General features: G+C 38.9%; 2 protein-coding genes across 2 annotated transcripts in view; one reads left to right on the top strand and one right to left on the bottom strand.

Moving 5' to 3' along the window:
* Positions 1-2,643, top strand: part of LOC134571222 (lactase/phlorizin hydrolase-like) — a 63,909-nt gene extending 61,266 nt beyond the window's left edge. The window contains exon 18 of the mRNA XM_063429392.1: positions 2,417-2,643. Within this exon, the coding sequence (XP_063285462.1) occupies positions 2,417-2,643 (227 nt within the window). The remainder of the gene's footprint in view (positions 1-2,416) is intronic.
* Positions 2,644-4,103: 1,460 nt separating this feature from the next.
* Positions 4,104-19,380, bottom strand: part of UBXN4 (UBX domain protein 4) — a 35,297-nt gene continuing 20,020 nt past the window's right edge. The window contains exons 5-13 of the mRNA XM_063429356.1: positions 18,640-18,802; positions 18,437-18,548; positions 14,682-14,736; positions 14,046-14,210; positions 11,977-12,104; positions 11,790-11,892; positions 7,709-7,840; positions 5,612-5,823; positions 4,104-4,617 (exon numbers count right to left, since the gene is read on the bottom strand). Coding sequence (XP_063285426.1) covers positions 4,482-4,617; positions 5,612-5,823; positions 7,709-7,840; positions 11,790-11,892; positions 11,977-12,104; positions 14,046-14,210; positions 14,682-14,736; positions 18,437-18,548; positions 18,640-18,802 — 1,206 coding nt within the window. The 3' untranslated portion in view covers positions 4,104-4,481. The remainder of the gene's footprint in view (positions 4,618-5,611; positions 5,824-7,708; positions 7,841-11,789; positions 11,893-11,976; positions 12,105-14,045; positions 14,211-14,681; positions 14,737-18,436; positions 18,549-18,639; positions 18,803-19,380) is intronic.

The following is a 19,380-nucleotide window of genomic DNA, read 5'->3' as shown; positions in this document are numbered from 1 at the left end:
CAGGTTGTTACATGCATACTGCACTATTATTTGTTATTTATTTCTACATGGTGATGCAAGCTCAACTTGTCCAAAACAGAACTTCTGGTGTTTCCTCCCTCGAGTGTTGCTACTCCCGTTTCTGTCTCCCTCCACGTTAATCGTGTTACCATCAGCTCCACCTTGCAGGCTCGCTGCCTAGGTATTCTCTTTGACTCTGACCTCTCCTTCACCCCTCATAGCCAGTCGATAGCGAAATCCTGCAGTTTCTATCTCAAAAACATTGCACGCATCCGCCTCTACTTAACGCCAGATGTGGCTCAGGTGCTGGTCCATGCCACTGTCCTCTCTTGCTTTGACTACTGCAATCCGCTTCTCAGTGACCTTACATGCTCCCAATTTGCCCCATTGCAGTCTATAATGAATGCGCCGGAGAGGCTCATTTTTCTGTCCGCCCGAACCTCCCATGCCTCCCCCTCTGTCAGTCCCTGCATTGGCTTCCCAAAGATATAGGCTCAATATAAAATTATGGTTCTTGCTTTCAAATCTCTTCATAATGCTGCTCTAACCTATCTACCCTCCCTAATACACAAGTATGTCCCATCTAGGCCCCTATGCTCTGCCGAAGACCTAAGTCTATTGTTCGTACTCCAACCTCTGATGCTCGCCTTCAAGACTTTTCTAGGGCTGTACCGTTCCAGTGAAACTCCCTTCCATTTTCCGTTAGATGCTCACCTAGTCTCCAATCCTTTAAAAAAAAAAATATTAAAAACTCACTTTTTCACAGAAGCATATCAAATAAACTGTTAATGGCTCCCAACTAATCTTGCAACTGTCATATGGAAAGAAAAATAAAAAAACACAGTAAGTCTTTAGTGAATACTACTCTACCATTCTACTTCCCTTACATTTTGTGTCACTATATCCCATTCGGACAGCAAATAGAGGGGCTTCCAGCATGTTATTGTCCTACAAACTATGCAGTATAGACGTTCGGAGTCTCCACAAGATATGCGCATCAGCGAATAATTTAAACTAATTTAATTTAGAGGGGCCTGAAATAAAAGTATTGCATGAAACACTCACCTAAGAAAAACACTGCCATGAAGACCAAGGAACTCTCCAAACAAATAAGGGACAATGTTGTTGAGAAGTACAAGTCAGGGTTAGGTTATAAAAAAAAATATCCAAATCTTTGATGATCCCCAGGAGCACCATCAAATCTATCATAACCAAATGGAAAGAACATGGCACAACAGCAAACCTGCCAAGAGACGGCCTCCAACCAAAACTCACAGACTGGGCAAGGAGGGCATTAATCAGAGAGGCAACACAGAGACCTAAGGTAACCCTGGAGGAGCTGCAGAGTTCCACAGCAGAGACTGGAGTATCTGTACATAGGACGACAATAAGCCGTACGCTCCATAGAGTTCGGCTTTCTGGCAGAGTGGCCAGAAGAAAGCCATTACTTTCAGCGAAAAACAAAATGGCACGTTTTGAGTTTGCGAAAAGGCATGTGGGAGACTCCCAAAATGTATGGAGGAAGGTGCTCTGGTTTGATGAGACTAAAATTGAACTTTTGGGCCATTAAAGATAAAAGCTATGTCTGGCGCAATCCCAACATATCACTAAAAGAACACCATCCCCACCGTGAAACGTGGTGGCAGCATCATGCTGTGGGGATGTTTTTCAGCAGCCGGGACTGGGAAACTGGTCAGAGTTGAGGGTAAGATGGATGGTGCTAAATACAGGGATATTCTTGAGCAAAACCTGTACCACTCTGTGCGTGATTTGAGACTAGGACGGAGGTTCACCTTACAGCAGGACAATTACCCCAAACACACTGCTAAAGCAACACTTGAGTGGTTTAAGGGGAAACATGTAAATGTGTTGGAATGGCTTAGTCAAAGCCCAGACCTCAATCCAATAGAAAATCTGTGGTCAGACTTAAAAGCGCAAACCATCCAAAACTTGAAGGAGCTGGAGCAGTTTTGCAAGGAGGAATAGGCAAAAATCCCAGTGGTAAGATGTGGCAAGCTCATAGAGGCTTATCCAAAGTGACTTGGAGCTGTGATTGGCACAAAAGGTGGCTCTACAAAGTATTGACTTTAGGGGGGTAAATCGTTATGCACATTGACTTTTCCTGTTATTTTGTCCTATTATTTGTTTGCTTCACAATAATAAAAAAAAAATCTTCAAAGTTGTGGGCATGTTCTGTAAATTAGATTATGCAAATCCCCAAACAATCCATGTTAATTCCAGGTTGTGAGGCAACAAAACACAAAAAATGCCAAGTGTGAATACTTTTGCAAGGCACTGTACCTGTTTATATTCCCACTGCTAGAATGTTCTTTTAATTATTTGTTGGAGAGAAGATTGTTGAGAAGTTTGTACCAGAAGCGAGTTATTTACCCAATTTTACTTTATTTTTATTTAGTAGCAACAACTGCAGTTCCATCTAAAACCTCTGGGGGCCCTGTTACAGAACCCGTTACAGATGAGGATTCTGGATTTGTCGACTTCCTTGGATTACAAATGTCTACTTCCGAAGCAATGGTCGGACTATATGTTGAATTTGCCCTTTTAATTACAATGTTCTTAACTGTCATTTTACTTTCTGTTCTTTATGGCAAGTTAAGATCTAAGACGAAGCAACAGGATTAGATTTTTCCAGCTCCTTCTGTAAAACGCACTGTATTATATTGTCCCATCAATTAAAACCCCACAATACAAACGCATCACGTGTACATTTAATATAATGCATATTTTGGATGACATTTGGTTACATGTCGATAGTTATGAAGGCAAAACACGATCACTTTGGAAAGTGACTGAATGTTATTAAAACTTTATTTTAAACATTGTCCAATACATTTTTTTTCCTTTGGTTTTTACTGTATGTATTTTGGCTGATGTGTACTATGGTCATTGCAGCCGCCCAGGAGTAATGGGAGTTTGAGTGCAGGACTAGTTTCTTTGTAATTGTCCAATAATCGCTTCACTTTTATAAAGGTAAGTAAAGGTCTTTCTGACCAGAATTAGGAAACAAAAAGTTGGGAAAAGTTGAATGCAGCCTAAAGCAACCAAATTCAGTCTGGTCCAGTGTTTGGTGGGGTCACAATAGAAAACCATGTTGCTGTGTATTCCCATCTCAATGGCTGATGATATTTAAATAAATAAATGTCATGAGAACTTTAATTGGACTGGGGGACAGTGATAATGCTCTAGTTATAGAACAAATGGATTAAAGTAGTTGTAGGGAGCTTGGATCATCGCTGGAGTAAGCATAATAATCTGTTAGTGTAGATTATATCAGAGCTGGTGGGACGATAATGTTGTAGGAGTGTGGAATTTATCAGAGTTAGCTTGATACTGTTAGGGCTGGAGTGAGCATGCTGCTGACTTCGTACATCTGAGAAGTACTGGAAAATTCCACAGCATTTTTAAAATGAAACATTTACAAATGCTAATCTTATTGGACTTCTAACCCAGAATAAATATTATTATATATATATATATATATATATATATATATATATATATAACCAAAAAATTTTTGGCATTCTTCCCCCACAAACAAAAATAATTTACCTTAAATAGACCTAGGTACTGTCCCAGCGCTAATGTATAACCATCCAACAAAACGAGAGCACTGTATTTAAGTTCACATAAATTTGATCAACGTTTCGACCGACAAACGGTCTTTATCAAGCTTGATAAAGACGGTTTGTCGGTCGAAACGTTGATCGAATTTATGCAAACTTCAACATGTGGATGTGGATTTTATATATATATATATATATATATATATATATATATATATATATATATATATATATATATATATATATATATATATATATATATATACATATATACACACACATACAAAAAAGAATATATATATATATATATATATACACACACATATATATACACACACACACACACACTGAAATGGCCCAGTCGATATGAACAAACTCAACTTGTCATTTGGTTGTTTTTTTTTCCCAAAAATTTTTATTGGCAACATCTGAAAATTGAAGATGATGAATAACAAGAAACAGATTGGATTTGCAAAAGTGACAGAAAGAAAAATATCAATATAAATAAGTTTATATATATTTAAGTTTAGACTTTTTTTTTACCATTCTTAAAAAGATTACATTAAATTATCAAGTTGTAAAATCTTTAGCTAGTTTAGCCCAAAATAAGTGGTTCCAAGTCCAAAAAAAGATGGATAGTAAGGTTATGAAATATCCCAAATCTGGGAAACTAAACCAAAAAACAAACATTCGGAAACCATGTATTGTTTAATTAGCTTATAGTACAGTAAGCAGGGACCATACCGTAAGCCACTGTATAAAGTTATGTTTGATCATGTATTGGTTAAAACGCATCGTCATGCATTATGAATGTGCTTATTGTTAAGGAACCCTAGTTCTGCAGAAATGTGTCTGAAATCAAAACAAAAGCTAATGTACATAGAGTATAAACACCTCCTACATCTGTTGTGTAGAGTTTCCATTCCAAGTATTATTTTCATCTTCGTCGTCCTGAGTTTTCAACCGGTAGATCTTGCCTTCCTTTTTGAACTCGTCTGCACGCTTTTCGACTGCTCTTTTCCTAACAGTATCTCTGAGGACAAAGTAGGAAGTGTCATTTAAAGAACACGTCTACAGCAGTCTTAAAAAGCTAATGCGCAAACAAGGAGGCACTTCTACAATTCCCATAAACCTTTGCCAGTCAAACAGATATTTAGTGGTCAAAAATTGAAGGAAGTTCTTACTTAATGGGACACTATAGTCACCACAATAACTACAGCTTAATGTAGTTATTCTGGTGAGTATAATCATTGCCTTCAGGTCTTTTCATGCAAACACTCCCTTTTCAGAGGGAAGCCTCCTGTGTCCACTGGAGGTGCTGATTGGTGCAGTGCTGCACAGTAGGCAGCACTGCCGTTTAGCGTCTCCATGCTTAGCATGGAGACAATGAATTTTCCTCATAGAGATGCATTGATTCAATGCATCTCTATGAGGAGGTGCAGATTGGCCAAAACAGAGTTTAACCCCGCCCCCATCCCTATGGAAAGGCATTGGATTGGCTAATAATTGCAAATTCTGATGTCACCAAGGAGGATGATCGGGGCAGGGCCAGCTGAACCACGCAGGGCAGGAAATAAGAGACGTTTTAACCCCTTTTAAGGAGGCAGGACACCTAAATGGTGGTTTTAACACTATAGGGTCAGCAATACGTTTGTATTCCTGACCCTATAGTGTTCCTTTCACAAAATGTGGGAGAGATGTTTGTAAACTACATATCCCATAATGCTCAGCCAAGAGGTTTCCTGTTTAGCCAATACTTATAGAGGCAGTGTGTTGCTTTACTTAGAATTTTTTTTGGTGGGCTCCAATAGTATGTCCAATTAATTTCCTAAACATCGTGTTACAAACTGCTTCCTGATACACAAACCTCTCCAGAGACTATATGTGTTTATAAAACAAATATTGCTTCACAGCAACCTTTTAACTCACTTAACTCCAAGGACAAATCTTATCTTAACTTTCTGGAGAGTCAGCATTTGCAGTAATTGTCTCTTGCAGACTGCAGTTTACCAGTTTGGAGCTCTTACCTCTTTGGCTCAGAGTTGCTGGCTGACGATGGATTTGTACTGTCCTGTTGTGAATGTGTTGCTCTGTCTCTGGTGTCTGAGGGAGGTGGGCTGCCGAATAGAAAGTTACTCAGAAATTTCCACACTGCTAAAAGGGGATACAGGATTGTACCTAATACATTCCATACACCACCTTCAGAGGAGGACACCACAGCTCGAGTAGATCTTCTCGCCTGGCGGAAAAAGGAACAGATCAAGATAAAATAAAAATAATAAGATTCAGCCCCAAGACCATTTAAGTATTATAAGATATAAAGTATAAATGATCATTATATTACACCTGATTATATTTTAATAAACTGCTGTCCAAAAAAAAAGTATACACTTTATTAATCAATGTACAATAACTGAGGATTATTTCTTACTCAATGCATCTTAAGCACTACATTTTATTGTGGTGGTTATGGTATAATAAAGCTATGAGTATTGTCCCTCCAAATTTAGTCTGTTTCAAGAAGTGTGTGGAAACAAATGGAATTTCTTTAAAAAAAAAAAAAACATTAAAAAAAAAAAACATCTCCCTGCATTGCATTCATCAGGAGCCTGTAACAGGGAGCCCATTTTTTTGTGGTGGTTGTTGTTTTTTTTTTTTTGGGCATTAGCAAAGTCTGTTAACTCGTACAAATATTTAAACCGTTGTTAAACCATATTTCAAACGCCGTCGTCATTACACTGGTAGTAGAGACGTTGAAGCCCTTAAAAGCCGATATAGCTGGATTGATGGAACCCTTAGCTTCCTTAAACCATAACCACTATAATAAGCTGCAGTGGTTGTAGTCCTGGGAGTGCTCCAGTAAAGGGGGCACTTCAAGCACTGTGTCTCTTGAATAGGTTACATAGAAACATAGAAACCTAGAATGTGACGGCAGATAAGAACCATTCGGCCCATCTAGTCCGCCCAATATTTCAAAATACTTTTAATTAGTCCCTGGCCTTATCTTATAGCTAGGATAGCCTTATGCCTATCCCACGCGTGCTTAAACTCCTTTACTGTGTTAACCTCTACCACATCAGCTGGAAGGCTATTCCATGCATCCACTACCCTCTCAGTAAAGTAATACTTCCTGAAATTATTTTTTAAACCTTTGTCCCTCTAATTTAAGAGTATGTACTCTTGTTGTGGTAGTTTTTCTTCTTTTAAATATAGTCCTATACTGTATTGATTCCCTTTATGTGTTAAAATGTTTCTATCATATCTCCCTGTCTCATCTTTCCTCCAATCTGTACATGTTAAGTTGCGTTAACCTTTCCTGGTAAGTTTTATCTTGCAATCCATGAAACAGCTTACAGCGCATCAAGTTTTACAAACCTATGAGAAAGCCTGGGATACAGGTAATGTATGCCCAGCTTAATAATCTGAACTAAGTTACTTAGCAAGTAAATAGAAGCGACAGTGGCTTTTTTTAACTTCTGCAGTAGTTTCATTCATGTCTTTTCAAGAATGAAACAATTGGCGAGTGCTGAACTATGTGTTCCATAAACCCCTGCCAACCAATCCATAAAGAATATGTGCCGAATCGGTAACCTGAATCTATACAAGACAAACGTCAAACTGTAACAGAGGTAATAGCTACTAGCAGTTACAGCACACAGTGTGTATACAGTGATAGGTGATCCACAGCAGTTACAGCACACAGTGTGTATACAGTGATAGGTGACCCACAGCAGTTACAGCACACAGTGTATATACAGTGATAGGTGACCCACAGAAGTTACAGCACACAGTGTGTATATACAGTGATAGGTGATCCACAGAAGTTACTGCACACAGTGTGTATACAGTGATAGGTGATCCACAGCAGTTACAGCACACAATGTGTATACAGTGATAGGTGATCCACAGCAGTTACAGCACACAGTGTGTATACAGTGATAGGTGATCCACAGCAGTTACAGCACACAGTGTGTATACAGTGATAGGTGACCCACAGCAGTTACAGCACACAGTGTGTATACAGTGATAGGTGATAGGTGATCCACAGCAGTTACAGCACACAGTGTGTATACAGTGATAGGTGATCCACAGCAGTTACAGCAAAGACTATAGAGCACACTTACTGGTAAGAGCACTAATGCTGCACTGGGGGCTAACTCCAGAGACAACAGGGATTTTTCATAGTCTTCCTTAGTGAATTCCTTCCGAGGAAATACGGTTGCCAAGGAAAAATTGCCATAGGCGTTTCCAACTGTCTGTGATTAGTCGATAAAATAAATATGCATATTAATTATTTATTATTTACCAAATCTGTGTACAAAAGATCATAAAAAGGTAGCAATTGGCTGGGCTGAAAATGTTTTTAAAAAGATAAATTATTTGATTTTTATTTGCATGCTTTAGGTAAATGAGTTAACCCTTGCAGTGCCATACACCAGTTGCACTGATGGAGAAAATGTTTAGTATGCATGGGACAGCAAAGTCAACACATCACAGAATTTTCTGTCGGCCACAGTGGCAAAAAATAAATAAATACAAAAACAGACTCCACAGGCAGCTCTACAAGGCATCTTCCAACCCCTAGCACGCACTCAAATGTGTCATTTGGGACAGGAAATGTAAACCATGTCATGTTGTAAAAACTCAAACAAATGTTACATTGCAAAGAAATGTAATATAAATTACAAAATAATGTAAACCTATCAAAACATACAGTTGTACTCAAAAGTGTGCGTACCCTTGGAGATTTGGTGATATATGTACCATTTTTGTGCAGGCAAAACATTTCTTTTATTGCTTATGGAATTCATATTCAACTGTAGGTTATAACAGAATAGCACAATCATAAAACAAAACAAGGCAACAAAGAAAAAATGAAATGACCCCTGTTCAAAAGTCTGCATACTTTAGTTCTTAATACTATGTATTGCCCCCTTTAGCATCAATGTCAGAGTGCAGACTTTTTTAATAGTGGTCTATGAGGTCCCCAATTCTTGCAGGTGGTATAGCTGCCTATTTGTCTTGGCAAAATGCCTCTAAGTCATGCAAAGTCTTTGGTCGTCTTGCATGAACCGCATGTTTGAGATCTCCCCAGAGTGGCAGTCAGGAGACCGTGATAACCACTCCAGAACCTTCACCTTTTTCTGCTGTTACCACTGCAGGGTCAACTTGGCCTTGTGCTTAGGGTCATTGTCATGCTGGAAAGAGTGTCCTATGTGCAGCCTTCGTGCAGAAGAATTCCAATTGTCTGCAAGTATTTTCTGATAACACGCTGCATTTATCTTGCCAGCAATTTTCACAAGATTCCCTGTGACTTTAGAGTTCTTTGTATCCCGAACAATTCCTCTAGCAATTGTGGCTGAAATCTTTCTTAGTCTACCTGACCTTGGCTTGGTATCAAGAGATCACAGAATTTTCCACTTCTCAATTGTTTAAGTGATTGGACAGTACTGACTGGCATTTTCAAGGCTTTGGATATCCATTTCCAACTTTATAAAGTCCCATTACATTGATCCGCAGGTCTTTTGACAGATCTTTTCTGCTCCCCATGGCTCAGCATGTAGCATGCTCAGTGCATCCATGTGAGAGCTAACAAACCCACTGACTATTTATACACAGACACTAAATGCAATTTAAAAAGCCACAGGTGTGGGAAATTAATTGCCATTTTAACCTGTGTGTGTCACCTTGTGTGTCTGTAACAAAGCCAAACATTCAAGGGTATGTCAACTTTTGATCAGGACCATTTGGGTGATTTCTGTGATCATGATTTAAAAAGGAGGCAAACAACTATATCATAATAAAAGACTTCATATGATCACTAAACAACCTTATCATAATAAAAGGCTTCATATTATCACTAAACAACCTTATCATAATAAAAGGCTTCACATGATCACTAAACAACCTTATCATAATAAAAGGCTTCATATTATCACTAAACAACCTTATCATAATAAAAGGCTTCATATTATCACTAAACAACTATATCATAATAAAAGGCTTCATATGATCACCATCCTTAAATAGAATGCACTGTGTTTTGCATGATCAGTCATATTTTCAAAATCATTTCAAAGGATTTTCACAATTTCGGCCAGGGTATGCAAACTTTTTAGCACAACTGTACGTATCGTGATTGGCCATGTTAATATCAATATACAACTTACTAAATCTAATACAAGGAATTATAGGATATGATGTTTAGGAGGAAAACCACACACACAAAAACAGGGATGCACTAAATTAATATTTCACCAAAAGATTCAAGCACAAATTGGTAAATAAAAGGTATATTCCTGCCCATTGTATTAAAACAATATGTTTCACTAACCAAGAAACTCGTCCGTTTCTTAATATTGTGGCATCGTCTGTGCAAAGTACGTTTATACATCTGATTGTATTGAAAGGAAACGTTTATACATAATACAAAGAGGAAAAGTGGTCCTTTGGTGTAATGGAGGGATATGGAAAAAGAAGGATGGTTTATGCAAAGCAGTGAGTGTGGTGTATAATACAGGCTATATTATACACACACTTACCACTAGTGAGTGAATATGTAGGTTTCCCAGTACTCCAACTAATGTACAGTTATTCAGGAAAGTGCTTCCCTCTCCTCGATTTACACACATAAATAGAGTGAAACAGACCGTTTAGACTGCCGACAGCAGAGGTTTTGGGTAAAAAGCTATTCTTTCAATACAGCGCCATCTGGTGGAGAACAGATTGAATAGCAAGGCTAACAGAAGCTCAAGATATGGCAATATAATATGTATAGAGAACATTGTATTTTCTATAAAATGCCATGATATAATTTCTTAAGTCAGGTGCACTTTAAGAAGACCAGGAAGAAAAGCAGGCAGAGGTACACAATAAAAGTTGGGTAATAAAGGTCGTAGACTAAAACTGCTTCCAAGACTTCTCTTACAACTACATAAGAAATGTCAAAGGCAGAGCATGCCAAATAACAACAGGAAATGCCAAAACACACAGGGCTTTTGCTAAAACTGACAATTCACAGACATTGTGAAAACAAGTGAAGAGAATTTTACATTTAAGACCAAAATAGCTAAACTGAAAAATTTACCAAGTCAGCTATGCTTAAAGTTCGGCTACTTTGCAAACTATTCCACAATACTGGAAAAAGAGTGAGACCCCTTCCCTTCTCAAATGGTTCACCCACATGGAGGAGCTGAGAGCGGTGGAGGAGCTCTCCATGTTGGCTACCGAAAAACAGCATCAGACATACTTGGACATCTGGACTCACTGGATACTGACTACGACGAAACAGGACTTCCTGACGATGCTACAAAACTAAATATAGGGCTGAACTCTGCCTACATGACTTAGGGGACAACGGACAGACCCTCCTCCTCCTCCCCTCCACTTTCCTAACCCTCTCCCTTCCCCACTACCTAGGAGTCACAAACTAGAAACGCTACTCAAAGGCCATGATGACATAGGGGCATTGGAAATGAGCCCATGCATGATCACCTCCCTACAAAATGTCATTCCACTGATATAGTAAGCTGGCAATAGGGAACCCCTACAGACGTGAACCCCCACAGTAGCGACCCATCAGATCAGGTACTCATCCTTCTCGCACAGGCAGGCCATAAATGCCCCCGCAGGGGGTACAAGGGAGGTGATAGTGTACTCTGCACTAGACACCCTAGAGGTAGCCAACTAGAGGGAGCTATTCTCAACCTGAGGGGACAATAGCTTAGCCACGGGTGATTACCCTTCTTTGGATGGCGACGACGCTTGAGACAAATGGGAAGAATTCGGGGGAGGGAGGGGGGGACTCACCTTCTTGTGCTCTTATTGTTGTTGTTATTTGGGACCTGCGTGTCCCGCAGCCTTGTTGGGCCTGCGTGCCCGTATTATGCCCGTATTATGCCTAACTTCTTGCCTAACTTCTTGTTGAAAGTTGCACAGACCTGCGAGTCTAAGCAGTAATAACCATATTTACCTCCTATATCCAGGAAATAAAAATTATATTTACAAAAAAAAAAGTTCGGCTACTTTGGCCTTATATCGCAAACTCACCTTCATCTCCTAACAATTCTCACCTTAGTAAATAACCCTGACAGTTTTAACCACCGCTGAGGCTCCCAACTATCGGACACCTCCTGTAGTAACATCAGAGATGGTCTCACAGAGTAAGACAGGGTCTCGCTGTATAGAGTGCCGTAACACACTCACCTGGGCTGCAAACTGTCTTGCTTCCTCAAGACAAACTTCGGATGGAAACTGATTCGTGAAGGACGATCCGTCAGGAAGTCGAAACTGAATCCTTGCAATAGCACTGCAGAGTGATAAATCATGTTACACAATCTAAATAACATTACAGCACACAGACAGGAGGAGGTCTCAATCAAGATGGAATTACCTTCTTTCACTTTGCATGGTCTCTCTCCGGGCTTCCATTGCAGCCTGCTGTGCTTGCAATTCTGCCTGTCTTAAAGCCTCTAATTCTTCCTTCGACTTTGCAAAACGGGCAGCTCGGTCTGCACGATCCTTCAAACAGAAGCAGCATTGTTAATTTTGGGTTCCAGTGGCTTCCTTCTTGAAAATGTTCTAGGAGACTACCTTGACATTGAATTATATTGACAATATACCGTATATACTCGAGTATAAGCCGAGTTTTTCAGCACATTTTTTGTGCTGAAAAACCCCAACTCGGCTTATACTCGAGTCAATTGTCTGTATTATGGCAATTTGCATTGCCATAATACAGACTGGGGCTGTGGGGGCTGCAGAGAGATGTTACTTACCTCTCCTGCAGCTCCTGTCAGCTCTCTCCTCCTCCGCCGGTCCGTTCAGCTCTTCTGTCAGCTCACAGCGGCTCTCGCGAGATTTACACTGGGAGCTGACCGAGGTGCTGAACGGACCGGCGGAGGAGGAGAGAGCTGACAGGAGCTGCAGGAGAGGTAAGTAACATCTCTCTGCAGCCCCCACAGCCCCCTCCTACACAGTGCCCATCCACTGGACCACCAGGGAAGGAGAGCCCCCCTCCCTGGCCAGCTAGCAAGCAGGGAGGGGGGACGAAAAAAATGTATATATAGCAATAATTAAATAAAAAATTATAATAAAATAAAAAAATAATAATAAAAAATGTAATGAAACAAAAAAAATATTAAAATAATAATTAAAAAATAAAAATGCCCACCCCCCACCAAGGCTCTGCATCACACACACACACACACTGCATTCTCATACACACACACACTGCATTCTCATACACACACACACTGCATTCTCATACACACACACACTGCATTCTCATACACACACACACTGCATTCTCATACACACACACACACTGCATTCTCATACACACACACTGCATTCTCATACACACACACTGCATTCTCATACACACACACTGCATTCTCATACACACACACTGCATTCTCATACACACACACTGCATTCTCATACACACACACTGCATTCTCATACACACACACTGCATTCTCATACACACACACTGCATTCTCATACACACACACTGCATTCTCATACACACACACTGTAAATAAATATTCAATTAATATAATTTTTTAAGGATCTAATTTTATTTAGAAATTTACCAGCAGCTGCTGCATTTCCCACCCTAGTCTTATACTCGAGTCAATAAGTTTTCCCAGTTTTTTGGGGTAAAATTAGGGGCCTCGGCTTATATTCGGGTCGGCTTATACTCGAGTATATACGGTATTTGGTTTTTAGAATGTTTCAGAATTTGGAAATAACAGCCATTTAAAGTGAAAAATCGTAAAACAGAAAATGTATTGCATCATATGTTTAAAAACACCACTCTATATATGTATATGTACATATACACAGCAGATCTCACGATGACAAAAGTCATATTGAAGACTTAAGATGGGGATGAATAAATGTGTGACTACCTGTGATGAATACAGGATTCAAATGACTGACACAAAATCGATCAGAACACACACAAATTCTGTCTATTTGTTATTACGGTCAGGTCACGAACGACCCAAATATAAAAAAAAAACTACATTTACCTTGTCAAGCAAAAATTGCCATACAGTCTTATATTTCCTTGTGTACGAATAAGGCGAAATACTGTATATACGATAACACCAACTAGGAATAACTGTCACTGCATACTCCGGCATTACTTATCAGTGTTAAATTAAAGTTTGTAAATCCCTTTTATGACTAAAAATGCAAAGTGAAGAATTTGTTGGTGCAATGCCAGACACTGACTGTTTGTTGTTATGAATGGCACGAATGTTAAAAAGATGTGTTTTATTCCAATTTACAGTTCGCACAGCTGAGTTACTATCTTTGGTATCACCGTCAATATATACAATTTACTGTTAGATGTTAATGACAATCTCTCAGCAATATGAAGGAATTTTACTAATAGAATACATTTCCAGAACAAACCTACTGAAGCATTTAACGTAAACATAATAGACATACCAGGGCAATCTGCTGCTTAATACGCTCTCTGGCTGCCTTATCCTCTGCCTTATCCCGGTTCCTCTCCTCTAGGGCTTTCTTTGCCACGTCATCTTCCTGTTTCCTTTTATATTCCAGCATTTCTTTACCGCTCTTTCTTCTCTCAATCTCTTTTTTGATCTGATTCTGTAAAGGATGAAGTAACAAAACACATTCACGTTTCTGATATAAAAGGTTTGGGCAATTGAGGGCTAGGTCATTTTGTCCTGGACTGTGACTCCCCAAACCATAAGCCAATGGTTGGCTGAGCGTGATAGCTGCAGTTGTACAACAGCTGTTGAGATGAACCAACAGGTTTTGTGGGCAAGGGATATGCCCATAGTTAATTGACAGCAGTATTAATAACCATGAAAGAACTATAAATGAAAATAATAAACCATAAACCTGTGATAGTTTACAAAGACATTATTTGGAATAATATTAGTAAAATCATGTTATGGTAAATAGTTATGTAGAGATGAAGCCATCGCTTAACATACAAGGTGTTAAATGCCCATCTGAGAAGGTATTAATAAGCCGTCTTCATTTAACAAGTACAGACATGCTCGCCAGCGCTTGGCTGTAGCCCATGGGGACCCAAAGCTGTAATTTCCTCACCCGCTCTTCATCTTTCTTCTTCTGCTCCCGCCTCTCTTCAAGCTTCTGTGTCACTCTAAAATATAAATAAATATTAGTAAGTAAATGGATTACAGGGCAGTGGGAGTCGGAAATACTAATGGCATTGCATAAATGAAAGACAACACACAAGTATTTACTCAGCAGATAATGAAAACCAATAAAGTGTCTTCTATTAAAGGGACACTATAGTCACCTGAACAACTTTAGCTTAATGAAGTAGTTTTGGTTTATAGAACATGCCCCTGCAGCCTCACTGCTCAATCCTCTGCCATTTAGGAGTTAAATCCCTTTGTTTATGAACCTGCATGTGACTTGCACAGCCTTCCATAAACACTTCCTGTAAAGAGAGCCCTATTTAGGCTTTCTTTATTGCAAGTTCTGTTTAATTAAGATTTTCTTATTCCCTGCTATGTTAATAGCTTGCTAGACCCTGCAAGAGCCTCCTGTATGTGATTAAAGTTCAATTTAGAGATTGAGATACAATTATTTAAGGTAAATTACATCTGTTTGAAAGTGAAACCAGTATTTTTTTCATGCAGGCTCTGTCAATCATAGCCAGGGGAGGTGTGGCTAGGGCTGCATAAACAGAAACAAAGTGATTGAACTCCTAAATGACAGTGAATTGAGCAGTGAAATTGCAGGGGAATGATCTATACACTAAAACTGCTTTATTTAGCTAAAGTAATTTAGGTGACTACAATGTTCCTTTAAGGGCTTTTGGTGTGTTACATAGTTACAGTCTGTGCTTTTTCTTTTTTGTGACTATAACAGCAATAATGTAGTTATATCGACGTCAATGCCACAATTAATGCAGATGAAGCTCATGTAGAAACAGACCTCATTGTCTACAACAATTTGGCATTTAATACAAATGCACTAAGACTTTATGACTGTGTATTCTGGCAATATATTTCCAACTGTTAAACAAAATCATGGGACTGAGTGAATATTTACATCTTGTGAAGGAAGAGCATTTCAGCTTTGAGCAATTTATATAGTAAATTCCATTAAGGATTTAACTTTTTAGGTCATTGCAGCCACTTACCACATGGACAGGCAGATATACAGTTAGACAAAACCAGAGCATATGAGAACTCTGAGAACTGACAAAAGTTTAGAGACACTTAGTAAATCCTTGTTCAGGTCTCAAAATAGTTTTAGCTCACTTGTGTCATTACAGACACAACATATTTTTAGAGCATATCAGACTGATCTCACCCATGTGGGCAATCCAGAACCAAAATGCCGGCAAGTTCTCCCTGTACGAGAGATAAAGCAACCCCAGACGATCGTTTCGACCTTCTTTGGGCCTCGTCAGCGAGGTGTAGCCGATGCCTCTCTAGGCACCGTGAACACAACATATTTTAGAGACCGAACCTTTGGTGCTATTGTGGCCCAGTTAAATGCTGAAAATTAATGATTAAGCAACGGTCAACTATTACTGTTGTCAGACATGGTTGGCTGCACAATGCAGGGAAAGTGAAACTCATATTTTAAGGTTTCAGCTGCAAAAAAAGGAAATACTTAAGTATGGGGTGCCTTTAGTCAAATTATATTTATGTAAGGTAAGATTTACAGGCGTTACAGCTCTTTAAATCACAGTAAACTACATTATATTGCTGCCACTTATAAAACACAGTTCCATTACCATATAATATCAAATTAACTAGGAAAAGTGCATTTAGCTTGTTGTTTATGTCCTTGAGAATAGAATGTTATAAACAAACTTAATGGCACTTGGTTTATAGCACTGGGTAGGATGAAAGGCTGAGTCAAACTTTGCCAGAAGCAGAACTGGTTACTTTGAGATACTACAACTGGAGACCTAATCACCGAACTATCTCACAAACATTTACCTTTCATAATAAAGGTATACATTGTTCCCAGATTTTATTTTCTTAACGCAAAGGAACTCTCAGCAGAACATAAAAAGTATATTTAATAAGATAAAGTGTATTTAACATTCCAGACAAATGTTTGAGGATCTGTAAACACTGTTTTCAGAACCAACAGGACCTATATTTTTTTGGTGGGTGGGAAATCAAAAAAATGAAAAAAAAAAAAAAAAAAAGATTGACAAAATTTACCAACATTGGAGAAATGCACAGATAATGGAGTTTATCCACTTAAATTTGAATCGTAGTGAATTGAAAACCAAATTGTGAAATTTCAAATATTCTCCAGTTTAGCTATTATAAACTAGCTTGTACAGTTTGGGTTCCAATTGTTTTTTAAATAAATAAAAAGACCCCCGTATTCTGCCTGTCACACTAGCTTCACACTTGCACCTGCAGGACAGTAATCCTCAGGAGTTTAAACCCACAACAGCTTTTCAAAAAAACAAACATATGGAAAGTCATGGCTCTTCCGTTTATTTTAATAAATTGCTTTATCAGTGTATTGTGGTTAATAAAATGGATTCCTACTCACCATAACTCTTTTCCTGAACATCTTCCATGGCAGCTAAATCACCAATGGGTTAGCATCTCCCTCAAAAGCTGATAGAATAGAAAAACAAACAGGGAAACACCCAACAGTACAAGAGGCCAATCCCCTTCCTGCCAAGGTCTTTGTCCAGTCTTTCTCCAACCAGGTGAGCATACAGGTGAATACTGCCATGGCAGACATCCAAGAAAGGTAGATCATTTCCTGGACACCCACAGCAGTCAATCACTGGAATCAACACATGCTCAACATTTCGACAAAACACTAACACAGGAAACCGTAGGTAAATACCAAGTGGAAAAACATGCACTAAAATCAAACTTGGGGAGATTGGTGCCGCCACCACTGTGAGAGATTACAGCCTCTTCTGCTTGTATAGAATATGCAGCAAACAATACCAGTAAACGTGCCCAAAATATGAACCATAATAAGACAAGGAACAAGGGACCACCAGACATAGGTCACTAGTAGCGTGATATCACTATATGGTATGACATTGGACAGAATCTCACAGGTAGTCAAGTAAAGTTTGTCAAGAAAGATGGACACAGGCTGATTTAGCTGTTAATATGATCCTATTTTACATTCTTAAGTGTGGCATTAAATTTTAAAAACATGTTTATTTGTATTTCTTGCCAGGCGTGGCAAGGCCAAAGTGCATATTTGGATCTATATCTCTATAAACACTGTATTAAAGTTGTTTAATAAAGTGTGTGAGACCACATAGTGCCCCAGGCGTTATATTACAATAGAAAGAAGAACGGGGACACGAGTAAGCAATCACTGACGGCACAGAAGACAGACATTCTGCTTCAAGTAAAACCTGCAAAGGTTATCCTAGTCTGAGATCTCTTACCAAAGACACAAGGAAACTAGCATCTCTTACTGCAAGAGACATTCATTCACCAACCACTCGTATCAAAGCTGCTGGAAACGGCGTATGGCTCGCATGGCAAGCTGAGAACTTGTTGGGTGATATAGGAAGGAAATACACACACACACACACACACACACACACCTTTTCACAATTCTATGGAACATTTCTGAAGGATTTGTAGCAATTTAAGGTCTATAATGCCTAAAAAAGTAACAGTGGTGAGATACGACAATGGTGAACTGCCATGAATGTCCAGGAAAAAAACATGCAAAGACAAAGAAAACCACAATCTTTAAACTATTTCCTTTTGTTTCTTAACTCACAAAATGATGTGTTCAGATTACTAGAAATGTTTTGTTTAGCATTACAAAATAAAATGGACAAATCTCTAAATACATCACAGAAATCCCACCTTTCCACTTGTTCAGATAGGTCATTTTTGCTTTGTACATCTGTTGCCGTCACAGCTTCCTGTGTGTCATCCGGTAACCCTTCAGCGGACTCGTCCATTGGACTTGGAGTATCTGTGTGAAGACAAACACTTAGTAAATGGAGAGAATATATCATAGTACTGAGATCACATCGGTGTTACCCTGCTTGTGCTGACACTCTTACCTGAGGAGGATGCAGGGGACACAGGTTGCTCCTGTTCAGGCTGTGCATTATTTGCTGAGCTGTCCTGCTGAGGAACAGGATTTGAGGAAACTGGGTACTGATCATCAGATCTCTCGTACATGTTTGCGTTTGCCAATAAACCATCATTTCTTCCTCCATGCATCTAACAAACAAAATACCAATTAGTTACAAGTTAACGATCATACTTATTGTATGTAGACTTTTAAACACAGTCATGGCATTTCACTAAACTGACAATTTTATAACAAGACACGGAGGCTCATATTGCATATCCCTTTCTTTACTGTCCACCAATAGCAGCAACGAATACAAAAAGAACGAAAAAATAATGAACATACAGTAACATAGGCCCCTCCCCGCTCAGGTCCCAGTATAATAGGCAGTACTTCCCTTCCATTTCCCTCTTTCTTTGCTGCTCCGACACAAAGATAAGTACATGTCACTTTTGTCATGATTATTTTCCTATTGATGATTGTTTGCTATTGTTTAATACTATGATTCCTAATTGATTTATTATTTTCTGGTATTGTACTATATAGCTTCATTTTATTTTATTAATTACTGGTATTATATTTGGTATCACTTTATCTAGTTTAATTAGAATTCCTGTTTCATACTTTGTATTTGCTTACTGTGTCCAGGGTCCAGACCTCCCCTGTTATGTTCTGTTGCTTATTGCCTCCGTTTTCCACTTATTCCTTCTGACTCTTCTCTTCCCTG

The sequence above is a fragment of the Pelobates fuscus genome, chromosome 8 (assembly GCF_036172605.1).
Source record: "Pelobates fuscus isolate aPelFus1 chromosome 8, aPelFus1.pri, whole genome shotgun sequence".
Classification (NCBI taxonomy): Eukaryota; Metazoa; Chordata; class Amphibia; order Anura; family Pelobatidae; genus Pelobates; species Pelobates fuscus.
Note: the sequence above shows the minus strand (reverse complement) of the source record. Positions and strands in the feature narration are given on the sequence as shown.